This window comes from Chroicocephalus ridibundus, chromosome 13 (assembly GCF_963924245.1).
Source record: "Chroicocephalus ridibundus chromosome 13, bChrRid1.1, whole genome shotgun sequence".
NCBI lineage: Eukaryota > Metazoa > Chordata > Aves > Charadriiformes > Laridae > Chroicocephalus > Chroicocephalus ridibundus.
The window spans coordinates 4,990,782-5,006,950 of NC_086296.1; the positions used below are offsets into that span (position 1 = coordinate 4,990,782).

The 16,169-nt window shown below is 45.3% G+C and overlaps 1 protein-coding gene across 1 annotated transcript in view; it reads right to left on the reverse strand.

Annotated features, from left to right (window-relative positions):
- Window positions 1–583: 583 nt before the first annotated feature.
- SETD1B (SET domain containing 1B, histone lysine methyltransferase) overlaps window positions 584–16,169 on the reverse strand; it is a 55,651-nt gene continuing 40,065 nt past the window's right edge. Inside the window, exons 10-18 of the mRNA XM_063350977.1 lie at window positions 15,745–15,962; window positions 15,517–15,649; window positions 14,323–14,781; window positions 10,500–12,053; window positions 8,087–8,253; window positions 7,657–7,788; window positions 6,882–7,001; window positions 6,368–6,505; window positions 584–5,614 (exon numbers count right to left, since the gene is read on the reverse strand). Of these exons, the coding sequence (XP_063207047.1) occupies window positions 5,441–5,614; window positions 6,368–6,505; window positions 6,882–7,001; window positions 7,657–7,788; window positions 8,087–8,253; window positions 10,500–12,053; window positions 14,323–14,781; window positions 15,517–15,649; window positions 15,745–15,962 (3,095 nt within the window). The 3' untranslated portion in view covers window positions 584–5,440. The remainder of the gene's footprint in view (window positions 5,615–6,367; window positions 6,506–6,881; window positions 7,002–7,656; window positions 7,789–8,086; window positions 8,254–10,499; window positions 12,054–14,322; window positions 14,782–15,516; window positions 15,650–15,744; window positions 15,963–16,169) is intronic.

Sequence of the window (16,169 nt, forward strand, 5' to 3'; positions counted from 1 at the left end):
ACTACATGTAACAGAATTCATTTCAGATTTGAATAAACTGATTTAAAAGAAAGAAACCAAAGGGCCTCTGGCCCAAACAGCCTTACAGCGTCACCCCAACCAGCAGCACTAACACCTCGCTTCGTAGGTTAAGGCCTTTCACTTCCCTAAAGTTAAAAAATAAAAGATGTGAACCCGGAAAAATCCGAGGCTGCAGGAGCAGGGACCCCTCACCTGCCGGGGCAGTGCCACCGAGGCCGGACGAGTCGGGGACACTTGACACTGTGGCAGGGGGACCAGCGCCTGGCCGCGCCTCAGCTCTTCAAGGTTGTGAAGACTTTTAATACTAAGAACATTTTCTTTAAGTTTATAAACTTATATGACTCACATACTTCTTTCACGCAATGTAATGTTGCTTAAAGTCACTTCCTGCTCACCAGAATTAGTATTTTCAGTAAACTTTGCTGAAAATCAGTTCTTTGGACTGCTCTTTTTCTGGATCTGCTTCGTAGAGTTCTCTCAGTTCCCAGCACAGGTCTGAGAGCAAAAAGCTGCCCTGGCTATACATTAAGCACAACATAATTTTTCTGTAAGAAAAGTCAGTATATTTATGGTTTGCTTTATAAAAGTTACTATAATACAATGGTACATAGTATTCAATTCACAAAAATATGAACAAATATGTACAGCATGACACATCCACAACAAAAACACTTTCTTCAAAACAAGATACATACTGGTGACAGATTCTATATGCACAAAACATCCCTAAATTTATAAATTTGCTTAACAAAAGAAAAAGCAGAAACCCTAAATCTTCAAAGCAGAGTTGTTTTTTTTTTTTTAGGAACTTAAAAAAAATAAGATTTATTTATTTATTTATTTATTGCAAACCATTTTACCTGCCTCCTTTTAAAGGAGGCCCTTTATTTTCACACTGTGAATTAAAACAACCTGTTTATAGAACCAGAAAACTGCAAGGATTGGGAGCCGGGTGTTCTTCCATTTTGCTTTTAAAACTGCCCATTTGTTTTAGAGTGTCCGTGACGATGTGTTTCTTTTCACTTGGACAAATACTACAGTGGCAATTAAGGAGGAAACTCATAAAAACAAAACAAATATTAAATTGAAAAAAAATCCAGTTGCAAACTCGCTTAAATACATTTTAGGCTGTCTATTAGACTGTACACATTTCCTCGCTTGAAATAAATAGATTTTGCACATTAGGTTTCAGACTGAGGGGGGGGGAAAGAAGAAGCCTTGACTTGGCAATTTTTTTTGTCTTCAGTTTCTTAATGCTTCTAATTCCATCTATTTATTTGACAAAAAACATATTTATACAGAATTTACATTATACAAAGCTTGACACAAGCTGTAAATGCCACCAGCTCCTTTGCTATACTTAGTCCTTCTTCCTCCCCATCTCCTCGACATGATTTAGAGCTGGAATCTGTTTAAAAAGAACTCCAAATTACAATAGTCACTTTTAATAAATTATTTACATGCTCTTGAAGTACAAAGAAATCAGCAAAAAAATTTCAACATGTTTCTACAAGAAACAGTGTTTGAAGAGAAGATTCTTGAGTTTGCCTATGTACAGAAGATGCATTTTTTTATATACTTCAAAATCCTTTTTTCCTTAAATTTTTATTTTATACAGAAATGCACTGAAATGATCCCTGAAAAAGGTCACAAAAACCGGAACTGAAACTACTGTATACTTTGTTGGAGTTTAAAAATGTCTTGGTTTTGTTTTCCTTGTAGAAATAAGCTGCTCTATACAATACAAATATCTGCAAGATGAGCCCCTTCCCCTCCCGGACCCCCGATAGTCACAGACCACTTATTGGGACCAACCTGGAATTGCAGACAGGGGTGGGAACCGAACGGATAAATGAGGGTGTCGGGCAGAGACAGGAGGGATTTGCGAGCACAGAGTGCGCTTCCTAGAAACACCAACTGTGGAGGCATCTGCACGCTGAGCTCAAGCCAGCTTCATGTTGGGAAACTAAAGATTTAAGTTAAATTTCCAAAACTTTTGCACTGTTGTCTTGGGTCATTTCACCTAGCCAGATAACAACTTTGCAGGGAGCACAGTCAATGTCTCTCTCTTTTTTGTCTTAGGTTCCAATTTAACTAAAAATAAATCGGGGACAGGCTTTTCAGCCAACAAAAAAAACTTCAGTAAATCCCTCTGTAAAGCAGCACATAATGGTGAGGTTTCTTTTTAGTCCTTGACGCTGTTCCCATGGGGTGCCGGGGCGCCTGTGCTGACCGTGGGCCTCGAACGCTGGGTCCGATCCAGGCTGGCGTGCGAATTGCACACCTTCTGCCTTTCTCCTCACCTCATCCCTTTCTAAGTACGAGCCAAAGTACCTGGGAAGGATTAGAAAGGCATCTCCACGGGGCTGCCTTCCAAAACCACCTCAGTGGCTGCAGGGCTCCCCTGCCCCGATCAGACCCCACCAGGCTGCAGGGACAGGGCAGACCACAGGCAACTGTGGCAGCTCATGGAAATCATGAAACCAGACTTATCCTCACCATAGAACGCGCTGGTTGGGGGCACAGGGCAGCTCCGCAGTCTGAGACGCGAGCTGGACAGGTAGGACTCTGCAAGCCAAGACTTACGGGGAAGAAAAGAGAAGCCTCGGGTTTGGCTTTGAGACCAGACTAACATGATTTTCAGAAGTGCTGTAGGTCCGACAGCTCTGTTTCCTCCTGGGGGGCTATTGGGAGCTCAGCTCTTCCCAAAACTCACGTTATTTGTCTGGGATTCTAAAAAGGGGTGGGCTACAGGCAGTTTCAGAAGTACCCAAGGGATTTAGGTACTCATGGTCTTTGGCACCCAAATCCCTTTGGCGCTCCTGAAAACACGGTGAAGGAACCCAACCTGTAGGTCTCCTTTCAGAGGGCCACAACCTGCTTCCTTGCCTCTCCTCAACAAAGATTAAGGCAAACTGCAGGGGTAATCCCGTCCAGAGCACACAGATATACTGGGAAATACAAAACTGTCAGCAGGTACTTAGGGGCTGGACCATCTGGGGAGACTTCGCCCCCACAAACCACTGTTAATGCACTGGTTTGATGGACCAGAGAGGAAGAAAGCCAAGGACGTCGGCAGAACTGCCGCACGCAGGGGCTTCAGTTCTGAGACACAGGAAACTTCTGTGCATTTCCAAAGCTTTGGAAGTAAAAGGCCAAGCTGTAGAGATGCCAACTGGAGCGTCAACACAAGATGGACCTTATTTAAAAAATAAAATAAAGTAAATTGAGCAGCTGGTTTAACTCCCAAATGCTCCTGTCATCGCTGCACTTACAACCAACACTCAATGACAGAAACTAGTTGTGCTTCTCATAATTTTGAATTCTGGGTCACCATTACCCAATTGCTGGAGAGATTTATAAAGAGGGGGGGAAACAACAAAACAAAACCAAAACAAGAACAGATGAGACTATGGACTGTCCAATCTCAGCAACAATTTCCTCGCCCTCAGACAGAAATACAGGCGGTATTAAGGCAGCTTGTAGCAGTCTGTGTGTTCCTGTTCTTTCAGGCCTGTTGTCTGAAGAAGAAATTCAGATGCAGAGGTCTAACCTACATCACAAGCTCCACTCCATACTGCAGGCCTGGAAATTCCACGTAACAGCAGAACAAACTTCCAGGAAACTCTTTTGCAAAGGCTGTAACCTCTGTGGTCATATAGCAATTATCACGGATTTTAAAAGGCTGTAAGAATACAGCTGTACAATTTGTTCTGTGGGGAGATGATGTTTAGCTATGCAGATAATCTTCCCACTTCATACTGACATTGCAACTTCCCCTTATAAGCCAATTAAAAAAGGGTTTAGTACAACTAATCTCTACTTTTTTTTTTTTTTTTTTTTTTTACACAGGAGAAACTCAATGCAAGTTGAAAAATCGATCCTGTCTATACCCGAATGGCTGTGTAACGTTTCCAGATCACATCCAAAGAAGTATTTCTTTGGTGTTTTGCCCCATTTTTAAATGGAACCTCTCGAAGAACTGCAACCCTCACCTCAGCACATCTACAAGGACAAAATATATTGAAAAATCATTTCAAAATACACCTTCCAAATTTAAAGAAGTACTTGTTTTCCTGCTGTAGATGGGGGAGGACAGGATTGCTCCCGCAGCCTGCTCTCATGGACACTTTTGCCATGTTCTTAATGGAGGGATGGGACCACCCCAGGACAAGTTACTGAGTAACAGAGGGAGGAGAGTGGCACGGCACAGCTTGCTCCTATCACAGGAGGCATCTCCCACATTCAAGGACAGAGCAAATACTCCCCGTAAAATTCTGGAAGGGCAGGGAAATGCAGACAAAAATGAGAAAAATTAATACGAGACACACATCAGCCTGTTTCCCATCTACAGGAAGAAAAAATCCTGTTATAAACGTGGGCCGTAGTGTATGTTTACAAGGAGGGTAAGATTTCTACAGCGTAAACACAGCCTGCATGCAAGACAAACCGATCTCCAGGAAACGGGCATCCCCAAAGGCCACACGTCGTGCAACGATGCTACAGCTACACAACTGACTCAGCTTCTTACTAGTCATTGTGATATCCAAATATTTTTCACGTATGGGTGCAGAGGTTTTGATCCCCCAATATACCAGCACGGTCTATGAAAATTACAGACGAGCCCAAGGCGCTAAACTGAGGTCTGCGGCTGACCTGACTCTTCCCCGGGGTGTCTGGCTTAGGGGACTTGTTCAGGCTCATCCCTAACGAAAAGGCAGGACAGTTCACCTATAGTCTCGTTGCGGACACATCTCCATACATACACACACCCAAGCACACGCACACATCCATTCACACACCCTCAAGCCTCTGGCTTGCTCTGTAACATCAACCTTACATTTATTTACAGCTTACTCGGAGAAATCTGTGCAATTTCAGCCAATCAAGCTCCCAACAAACCTTATATGGCATTTTCAGTCTCTGCTTCACATTTAAACGTTGAATGTCTTTTTCAACCAACAAAACTGATAAGGAAAAGGTAGCAGCATTTATGAAACGATGAAGGTTTATAACAACAATTAAAAATAAGGTACCATTATCCCATTACGGAGCATTAATGTAGGGACTGAACAGAGAAGCTAGTGTTTGGATAGACCATGCCACAAAACGGTAGTCACCTTTTTGTGTGCGTCTTGGATCTGAAAAGGAAAGAGCACCTGAAACATGAACAGTCCTTGTAAGCATGTGCGCTTTTTGCTTTCATTCGTGATCCTGGCAGAAGTGCGAAACTTGCTTGGTTTTTTTTCTTCTCTTTTTTCCTCTTTTTTTTTTTAAATATTTTTTTTTCCTTTTTTGATTTTTTTCTTCCTTTTTTTTCTTTTTTTTTTTTTCCTCCTTTTTTGGCAAAGTGCAACCACACCTGGTTACCACAGTTTTGACATGGCCGAAGGTGCAAGTGTGACGAGAAACCTCGAGTTCAGTTCAGGGTTCCCCTGCAGTTCTCAGAGCCACATAGACACGGGATTTTTACATCCTCAATCGGAAACTTGTAGTCATAGGTAATTTCCTCATTCACATTGATGTGCTGTTTGGAGTAGATGACGATCTTCTTTTGAGACTCCACTGTGATCACTTTAGCATAACAATTTGGCTGCAAGGGTGATAGAACAGGTAATGATTTAGGCTCCTGATGGCCATGGCTTCCCAGCCTCCACATAATTATTCCAAGCTAAAAAGAGCAGGACAGTCCTTTCCCTAGACAGCTTCAGCCACGCTTCCAAGGCATGGACCCAGGGGAAGCTGAGAGAAGGAGGCGGGAAGCCAAAAAACAAAGCAGCCCTCCCTTATGCTCCTCCAAAATATCCACGCTCTGGTCATTTGTGGTGCAACCGGGTCTGGATGATGCTCCACCAAGTTTGTCACGGGCTAAAAGCAGCTCAACTAATGCTTAATAATTTGGTCAGGCAGCCAAGTCTTTGAGCGTAGACTGCAGCACAGAGCAGAGGGGAAAGCAGCTTCTCTACCTGCCGGGGCAGAGAACACTTTTCCCATGTGAACACTAGAAGGAGACTGTTCCCACAGAATAACAATGCTAAAATTTGGTTTGTTTTACGGAAATATTTCTTTAGATATGTTTGAACAGTGTCGGTCAGGGTCCCCCAACAGGGTAAGGGGAGGATTCTGAGTACACTCTGTCTCACTGCGTGTTCATTTCTCAGGTCTCTCAAATCTCCTTACATTAGTTTAGACTCTGCTTTGATCTGCTGCAGCTCATTAACATTTAATCATAACCCTGTCACCCCCTGCTACTTCTGAACATGGCCCCAATCAAAGTTAGCAAGGACTCTGTGGGTTTATCAGTATGTCAGAGTACAATTATATGCAAAAACAACATGATACTTACATTGCAGCTGTGATTAATAAACCTGGCGAAGTTTCCACATTTTGTGGCATCAATGATGGTGTCATGATCCACTCTGAACATGTAACTGCTGCCTATGCCTTCATCCTCGTATCGTTTTTCACGCATGTCAGCAATGACCTGCGGAAAACCCCAGGTGTAGAGTCAGGACTCGCTGCAGAAGTGGTCCCTGAGCAGAGATCTACACAACACTCACCCGAACTGTGCTTGTGCCACTCAACAGATATACGATCCCCAACACCCCAAGAGAACACAGACCTAACTGAAAACACAGAAGTTCAGGATGGGCTTCTTGAGAGCTCATCTCCTAAGGATTTGAGAACTCACTTTCTATGGGCTGTTGAAAATCCCACCCTTGTACCTCCAAGCCACATGCCAACCTTTGCATAGCTCACGTAGCTAACGCCTTACAGCAGGGACTCCAACCCCAGCTGTCATACTTGAGCACTTCTTTCAAGGCTGGATTTTGCTCAGATTTCACCCCAGTCCAGCTTACCTGCCTGATGTTCTGACCCACGTATTCGATCACCATCTCATCAGCTGCAATGGGCTCCATAGCAAAAAGGCCCCAGTCATGAATGTGGCTCTTGCAGAATTTTAGTTTTTTCTTTCGGAACTGCATGAAGAAAACACCCCAAAACCCCAACCCTGAATTAGGCACAGCATAGAAAGGGAAAGGCCGTCCCAGCATCTGCAGCACACTCCAAGCCACAAGCAGTGCTGGGGCACTTCAGCCTGACGTAGTTTCCTTCTGTCTTGCTGTGACAGGAAGGCAGGACAGAGGTCATGGGAGGTCCCGCAGAGTTGCAGTACTTGGATTTTTACCACTGACCACATACTGGGGTGAACAGACCCTTTAAGGCCATCATCTCTGAGTTCTGCATAACCCTGATGGTTCTGACTAGGGCTCAAGCTCTGTAACCATCATATACTCATTTATAGCCATTTATCAGCCAGCCCATGTCTCTGCTTCTCACAGGTGAGCACACTGGACTAAGTGTCATCTTTTCCTTGTGACTGCTCTGTTCCTATTTCTTTAGATAAATTATTCGTATTAGACATTGGATTAAGTTGTATTGTTGTATCAAGTTGTATTATGTGGAAGTACAGGAGAGCCAGGTACCATTCAATCCTCTGGCACACACAGAGGTGCCCAATGCTGAGATGGCCATCACCAAGGTGAGACCCAACAGGCAGGAGGTCCCCTGCCCCGGCCTCAGCCAGCTCCCAGCCAGCCCCTGTGCAAAGCAGCAGTCCACAGGGTGACCTACCTTGAGTTGGTTGAACTTAAGCAGGTCACTGTCACAGCTACCAGTGAAGGAGGAGAGGAGCCTGCGTTGCTCTGACCGCCTCTCGGAGCCAGCCCGGGTGGAAGCGTGAGGTTGGGCAGGGATGCTCATACCCTGAGAGGACAAATGGGCGATCAAAGCTGACCCAACGGACCCAACACCCTGCAGCCTCCCTGTGAGCAATCAATCCCTTGTGCTACAACACAGCACCGCAGAACCCGTGGCCTCCTAAAACATCCCACATCAAACACTAACATCTCCCTAGTAGCTCCCAGATGACTAACTCAACACAGGCGTAGCAACAGCTTCACCTCCGTCCTTGCCAAAAGGCAGGAAGCAGCCGCTGTGCGTGACACCGTATAAAACCAAATCCCATTCACACCCTGACAGCCAGCGGAGGATGTGTCCTCACCTGCGTGTCAGCTGGAGGCTCTTCTGCAAAAGCTCGGCTATTATTGAGGTATTTAAGTTTGTCCTTCTTATCAATTTTGTAATAGCCTTCACTTCGTGCACAGCCCGTCACGTGCTCCCGCATCCCATCATCCCGCTTCTTTTTCTTGGGGGTAGAAAAGCTAGTAGGTGGAAAGAAGTTAAGGAGAAACACAGCCACGGGTAGATATCAGACAAAACTTGCTTCAGCTAGATAGAGCTAACACCGGGAGCTTGGAAAATTATGAAGGTTTTGGGGAGCTGCAAAAAATAGCAATACTATTGAAAAATAAAAAAAAAAAAATCACTGAAGCCCTCATGCCTACAGGAAAACCAAGCACAGTCTGTCCTTCTTAGCTGCATGCTTCGGGAAACTAAAGTAAAGAGATAATGAAAATTTAAACATAAAAAGGTTAAGCTGTCAAGAGAAACCTGTTTGAGAAAGGATTTCCCCACAGCACCCACTACGTACACAGACAGCAGCTGCCCAGCCATCTGGATGTACCATTTTCTCTGTTTTGAGTGTCATGCTTTTGTTCTACCTCTAGAAACTCCCTGCAGCCACCTCAAGCCCTGAAGACACCGTGCTGATCTCACGGCAGCAATCATCCCCACCGACTATGGTTAGAAGCAGCACAGATGGGCAAGAGTCGCTCCTCAGTCCAAAGGGCTTGGAGAGAGATGCTGCCCTCACCAGCCTCAGTAAATCAGCTCCTTCAGACCCCGATGGGAAGGGTAAGACCCTGTGCAGATGTTTCAGTCCCACTGTCCTGATCAGTCAAGAAAACCTACCGCTGGCCCTGGCCTAGCAAGGACTCACTGCATTGAGTAAGCAGAAGGTACCTTCAGGTTTTTGGCTTCTGGAAGGACAGTGGAGCTGTACTACTGGCAGCTCACCCCAAAAACACAGCCATGAAGCCTCCGATGATTGAGATCTACCCAAAAATGCTCCCTGCGAGTCATAATACGTCCTTAACACCAAAAAATTGAAGCAGAGGGACCATAAAAAGCAAGAAGCAATGGCCCTGAGATCAGAGTGCTGAGGTGTGAGCTTGCTGCAAAGGAGGTGAACCCTGCGGGTACTTTCATACCTATCATGCAGTGTAGCACAGGAAGAACCGGCAACTGGCTGCAGATGATTTTTAAATGGTTTAAAAAATGACTGTAAATTTGCTGTTAACAATAATCCTTATCAACAGGGAAACAGATTTCAAATATTTCCACTATGTAGCTTGCCAAATGCAAACACATGGTCACAGGCAAGCCCTATCCTCAGCCGTCCCCCTCTGCCTTTCACTGGCTGGTGGTCCCCGACCCCTGCAGGGCCAGTTACTCCTGCCTTTAAACTGGTTTGGTTTTGGAACTGCCTCCCCAAATGGGGCAGACACAGATTGAGAACCACTGGGAATTATGCATTTCATCGTCCTTTTAGCAAATTTCCTTTAAACAATTAAATAAATCTATTTCAAGACTACTGCATTGGTATGAGAAGGCAGATAATTATAAATTTAATCTTACACGCTGCCCTTTGAGATGCAGAAAAAGAAAGGATTAAAACGCACAGCTCAGCACTGACCTCCACTTGTTTTTTTATTAGTATCATATCACTGACTATTTTAAGTGGTTTGGGCTTTTTTGCTTTTGCTTTTGTGTCTTGCAGGGAGTAAGGGATGAGATATTTTAACTCCACACAATCTCTAGCAACACACTGGTGTATTTGTCTTCTTTAATGTATAAATTCATGCATCCTTCCTAAAAACATTCCTAGAGAGTTCTTAGGTGATGAGCACAGCCTTTTAGGCTCTGTTCTGGAGATCACCACTGACGGCTGTACGCATGCAGAGTCTTGCTCTGAGACAGCACGTGTGTCCCAAAAATACTCCTGAGGACTCAAAGCTACAGCCTATGCTGCTGACTACCAGATTTATTAGTATTTCAAACTCAAAGCAAGTTAAAGCTGCTAGCACCACTAACTCATCATTTTGGGCACAGATGGTGAGATTATTTTTACAGCAAGTTTTAGCCCCAAGTTAAAGCCCTGTACGTGCAGACTAGAAATTCCAGAGGCAAGCTGAAAAAGAGAGACTGGTTTAAATGCAGACAGAAGCTTCTCAAACTAGCGAGGAAATCTCCCCAGAAGAGGTGCATACAGATTTTCCCTGCAGTCCTAGACTGAAAATGCAGCAAGAACAGCCACTTCTGCAGTATTTTTGTATTGCAGCTTCAGGGAATAAAACAGTCTAACATTCCCTGCCGACATAAGCAATTGCTATTTTAGTAAGGAAACGCTTCTTCCACCAACAAATTCAGTCTTTTGCATTGTAAGTCCTACACAATGACCATCTAGTGCCTCTTACACATGTTGTGTAACGCAAAGCACCAGCGAGAAAGGATATAAGGATGGAATACCCACAGGGTGTCATTGAGCCAGTCCATACCATTGTCCTGCTGTAACAGGCGGTCATATGTGATACACATGAATTTGATATCTTCCTCATCTATGCCTCCGTTCCAAATATCATACAAAATGGTCATCTCCTCAAACTCGGAGCGTGGCCTGAACTGAGGCCGGGGCGGGGAATACTCAGGGGAAGGAATCATTGGGAGGTCCTCGGGTGTCTTCTTCTGCCTTCGCCACTGTCTTTTAGGCTTCACGTGAGCTTCTTCTTCCTTGAAGTCTTCATTCCACTGGTTCTCCAGTTCCTTAAATGGCAGTTTCTCTGCAACTGTCTCAGCTGCTATTTTCTCATGGAAACCGTCATTCCTGAAGTCCAGGGTGACGGCTTCAGGGTCTTTCAGTCCATAGAAAGCATCAGGATGTCCACTCAACAGCTCTTTGCCCACAGCGCTTTCCACCAAGGCCACTGGCACAGGAGGAGGTTCTATGGTTTTGCCCGAGTACACATCCAATGAGAGGACAGAAGGTGGTGACCGTTTTGGCCGACCTGGCCTCCTTTTGGGAAGGACAGAAGGTGGAGGTGGGGGAGGAAGAATAGAAGCACCAGCAGGTACTTCTGATGAGAGCAAAACAGATTTTACTTCTGCCTTGCATTCCTCAATGGGCATTCTTCCATCTCCATGCATGCATGGCAGGGCTGTTACAGGTATTGGCTCATCATGTGGCAAACCCATGTCCGTGTGGAAATCTGCTTGTGGGGGGCTGGCAAAGGGGATAGGGGAAGGAACACTGTTCATGCTGATCGTAAGGGAAGCACAAAGAGGCTCTTTAAAGGGTTTCTCATCTAGTTCATCCTCTGACTGTTTCTTGCCAGACAGAAGGCAAGGAATGGTAGCACCAGCCTCTGGGAAAGTAGGCGTAAAATTGAAATCTCTCCCAGGAGTCCGAGGAATGCCACTGTTAATGCCAGGAGATTGGGATGGGTAGGAAAAGGGGCTCCCTGGGACTTGAGGGGAACTGAGGGTCAAGCTGCTTCCCGTGAGGGGAGCATCGCTTCCTGGCGTGGCTGGAACAGTGTCCGTGCTCTGTGACTTTACAAGGGGGTGTGAAGACTTGGCCAAAATGTCCCGCCCAGGAGTCCTAGGAATCTCCTCTTCCACGGACGTTTTGGTCACCATTAGTTGTTCAGGGAACTTTTCTGGAGGGACTAAAGATTCTTCTTTACCGGGAGTCGATGGTAAGGGAAGCATGGAGGATGGCACCTTGTGGGCTGGAAGCAAAAGAGTATCAGTCTCTGAATGGATCATCACCTCCCGTCCAGGTGTGCGAGGCAGCCGGTCATCTTCCTCTGCTACAGAGGGCAGTTTTGTTTTCACACGAGCTTCTAAGCTGCTGTCATCAGACTTGCTAAAGAAGCTTTTATTGGGCAGAGGTTCTCCGAAGACTCCCACTGGAGTCAAGAGACAGAGTGTCTCCTCTTCATCTTGAGATTCAGGCTTTGGACCTTCCTGTACCTCTGGCTCCAGCATGGTAGCGGGTTCGGACTCTTCCTCTGAAAGGGGGAAAAGAGAGAAGAATCAGTAGCTTTGCTTCCACTTGGTTACTTGCCACTTGCCAGTAAAGGCATGTTTAAGATGCTGCAATTACAGAACAGCTCAATTCCACTGGGAGGCTTTAAAAACTCCAATGCTTTACATTTTGGAGGCACAGAGTGTAGAGTAATTAGACGCTACCACAGACATCCCTAATGGACCATAAGAAAAATGCACTATTAATTTGAGGATTAGCTACAACACAGGCCAGAACGAAGGTTTTCTGCTTTCAAAACCCCTGACCACCTTTTGTACAGACATAAAAAGAATTAGCGGCCTGTGGAGCGAGAACTTCGGAAGAGAGCTGTCAGAGCCCCAAGCTACCACCTTTTCTAATGTGGGAAGGTAAACTAATTGCAAGGCCAAGAAGCACCCCCAGCTCTCCAAGGAGGGAGCAGTGAAGGGAGGAGCATAACACTTTTGAACAACACATGAAGGAAACGGGAAGCCCTTGTAATGAATGAGGAGACACTCAGATGGTATCAATAAGGCAATTTATATGCTGCTCTCTCTGCAGCAGGCTCATTTGTCTGGAGTTTATTTACCCCCTTAGGGCCAGGGCCAAAAGGAATCAGCAGTGAATTTTTTTTAGGCAGCTCAAAATAACATTTTCAAGTGGGAGCACAAAAGGAAGTGACAATGCCTGGAGAGCTGGAAGGGAAGTGTTCTCCATTTGTGCTGAATGAACTGGAGAGTTGCTGGAGAAGGGTCCGATCCCTGTAACTCCTGTAGGACTGGGATGGGCTGCACAAGAAGAATGCTGCAGTGTGAGCTTGTTCACACAGCCCACCGGTAAAGCTCATTCCACATGTCAAGGTGCCCAAATGCAGGTCTCCCCAAATTTATGTCCTTTCTGCACATTCACCTATTCTAGAAAGGCTCTGTGCAAAACAGGTTCTTCTTTGTCCTGCCCAGTTTAACATTTTACCTCTGTATGGCTTTCAGATTTTATGGCAGCCAAGGAGTGATAGCCTGTGCAGGGACTGGATTTCCAGCTCTCTAAGTCCTCAGACACCAGTCCTGCCCAAGGCTCACACTGCAGACCACACCAGATGTGCTGCCCCTCTTGGCTCCAGTTTTTAGCTTTTTAATTCTCCCCTATCTGCAGAATTTGTCAAGATTTATGCATCTCACTCCTGTTCTTGTAAAAGGTTTCTCATTTCCTTGTGTTTGTCGCGGTTTAACCCCAGTCTGCAATCAGGACCATGCAGCCACTTGCCCACGTCTCCCCCTCCCCACCAGTACAGTAGGGAAAAGAGAAAAGGAAGGGAAAGGATAAAAAAGAGTCATGTGTTGACATAAAGACAGTTCAACAGTACAACAAAGGAAAAGGAAAATATCAACAACAATAATAATAACAGTAAAAGAATACACAAAATAAAGTCCCTGCCCCCTGACCAACCCCCATGTATATGCTGAGCATGATGTCTATGGTACGGAATATCCCTGTGGCCAACTCGTCCTGTTTATGCTCCCTCTCAGCTTCAATGGCAAAGTGAAAAAAGTCCTTGACTAATATAAACATCAACTGGCAACAACTAAAACAGTATGTGTTATCAACATTCCTTTCAGACCAAATCTGAAACATGGCAGTCACTAGAAAGAAAATTAACTCTATCCCAGCTGAAACCAGGACCGGGCTAAATACAACTCTGTATTGAGCGAAGATAATTTCCTTCTTCCAGAAAACCCATGAGTATCACTCATTTAAAAGGACTAAGTAAAAAAACCCTCACAAATAATAATGTTAGGAACCAGATATAATTCTAAGACTCCACTCACTTGCCCCATATAGCTTCCCAGTCCCATACTGCTTTGGTATTAAAACCAAAAAGAGCCAGTAGTGACTCATTAAGCACAGATTCCTGTTCTGTTTTAGCAGCCATGGCTTTTCTATCTTGAGCTTCAGCCACCACACCATCCAATCAGTCACCCTCGGATGATGACAACTGTTCAGTTCCTGTAGGACACTAACTAAACTGGCCCAGGATAAGATTCTGGATACAATAACCACAGTATTTTTAGTAGCAGATGGCATGTGTAGAGCTCCTTACTAGGAAGGAAAGTTCAGCACAGAACACTTTCCCTGTACAGATAACCCCTAGCCTAGAGGCAACACTGGAGGAAGAAAGAGAACAAGGGAAATACAAAACCATACATATTAGATCCTGTGAGAGTACTGTTCTTGGAAACGTGGTAAAAAATGCCAAACCACATGGAAGAGCATACCTGGCCTACAGATGGGAGACAGCGCAAGTTTCGTCTCCTGGTCTCTTTCCATAACCAAATGTTTCAGTGTTTCAGCAGCAATCCGTGCCTCTGGGACTTCACCGCATTCACTTTCTCCTGCCTTGATTTCTTCCATGCCTTCGTCTTTTACTGCCAAAGCTGGCTCTGCGAGTCCCAAGCCTGTTGTATCCATGTAGTCATCCACAGGATACAGCTCCAAAATAGTCTCCCTCTCATCATCAGGAAGCTCATGACCAGCAGGTTCATGGTCTGTCTCAGCAACCATGGCTTCTCTGTCCTGATCTTCAGCCACCTCTTCCTCCTCTTCTTCTTCCTCCTCCTCCTCATCTTCATCCTCATCTTCGTCATCTGAATCCGAACTTGACTCGAATTCAGAGGAGTCCTCACTTTCATCGGATGATTCAACTTCAGCCTTGGAAGATGAGGGACTTGCTACATCTACAAGAGGAACAAATTACCATTAGTTCCGCTTTCTGACTTCATTAAACAATAGCATCTATTACAGGAGCAAATATCACTTCCACACTGTAACAGCATGGAAACAGGACCAATAGCAGTCTGTGGATTTGAAGGAGTCGCCTCCCAATTTGTTTATTTTTGCAGAGACTTATTAACCATGTGTTTGGATGCTTACAATCACCATACAACAGGCAGTTCTATGAGCAGCAGAGCTAACGCTGCCTGGCACCTTGCTCACATGGGTCTCTTGGTGGATTGCGTCTTTACTGGGGCCGTACTAAGATGTTCTGCTGCCTTCACACACAGCTTTAAAATGTGGAAACTACCCTTCCAGAGCAGGAACTGATTGATAGGTCAGAAAGTTATCAGTGGTTAAATTACCCCTGTTTCAAATCTGGTTCCTTCTTCTCCCAGCCACACACGTTCCATAAAACAAGCACAAACTTGGCCGGCTTTAAGAGTTTGTTGAGCTGAGATCAAGTTGAGCTGAGATCACTTAGGGGCTGGAGAGGTATTGCAAAGGGACCCACAGACTGAGTGATCGTGGAAGCCTCACAAGTAACAATTAAAAATACCTGTATGCATTATCTTGTATAAAACTACCCTTCAGTGAAAGATGGTGCACAAATATAAAAAAAATAAGCTCACAAGTACAAAAGGGAGACCACACCTGACCCAAAGGCCATGCTTGCTGCTTCTGCTGGAACTGCTTACCCTCCTCAGAGTCCTGCTCCTCCTCCTTATCACTTGTGTCTATGCCTGTCTCCTCATCGTCCTCATCTTCGTCCTCATCTTCCTCCTCATCTTCATCTTCATCCTCATCTTCCTCCTCATCCTCATCTTCCTCCTTCGGAAGAAAGCATTGCCAAAAATGAACAGCGTCTGACTCTGAGACCCCGTTTCAACGACAGCACTCAAAATTGCAATGACAAACCAACACACCTTGCCAGGTGCTCCTTTCACCAAGCCTCCCTCTTCTTCCTGCTCCTCTTCCTTCTCTGAGGAGGACTCTTCCTCTTTCCCTGATGTCTCATCTCCCTCTTCTCCCTCACTGTCGAGCTCCAGTGGCCTTGCTGGTCGCCGCCTCAGCCCCACCGCTTCTGCATCCTTCTTTGACAGGTCAGATGTTGTATCGGAAGCATCCCTGTCCCTCTCTGACTCTGGTGACCAAAAACAAGAAGGAAATTGCTGTCAAATACTTTGCAAGCAAGGGAAAGAGTTGACTACAAATGGAAACTTTTTCTTTGGGAAGATCCAAGTTAGGAGCAATGTGCCCATGTGGTGTGAGAGTCACCAGGCTTACAGGGGACTAATTTCACAGTGCAAGTGAGGGTGAGACTGAGTGCAGAGATGGTAAAATGCGGCTC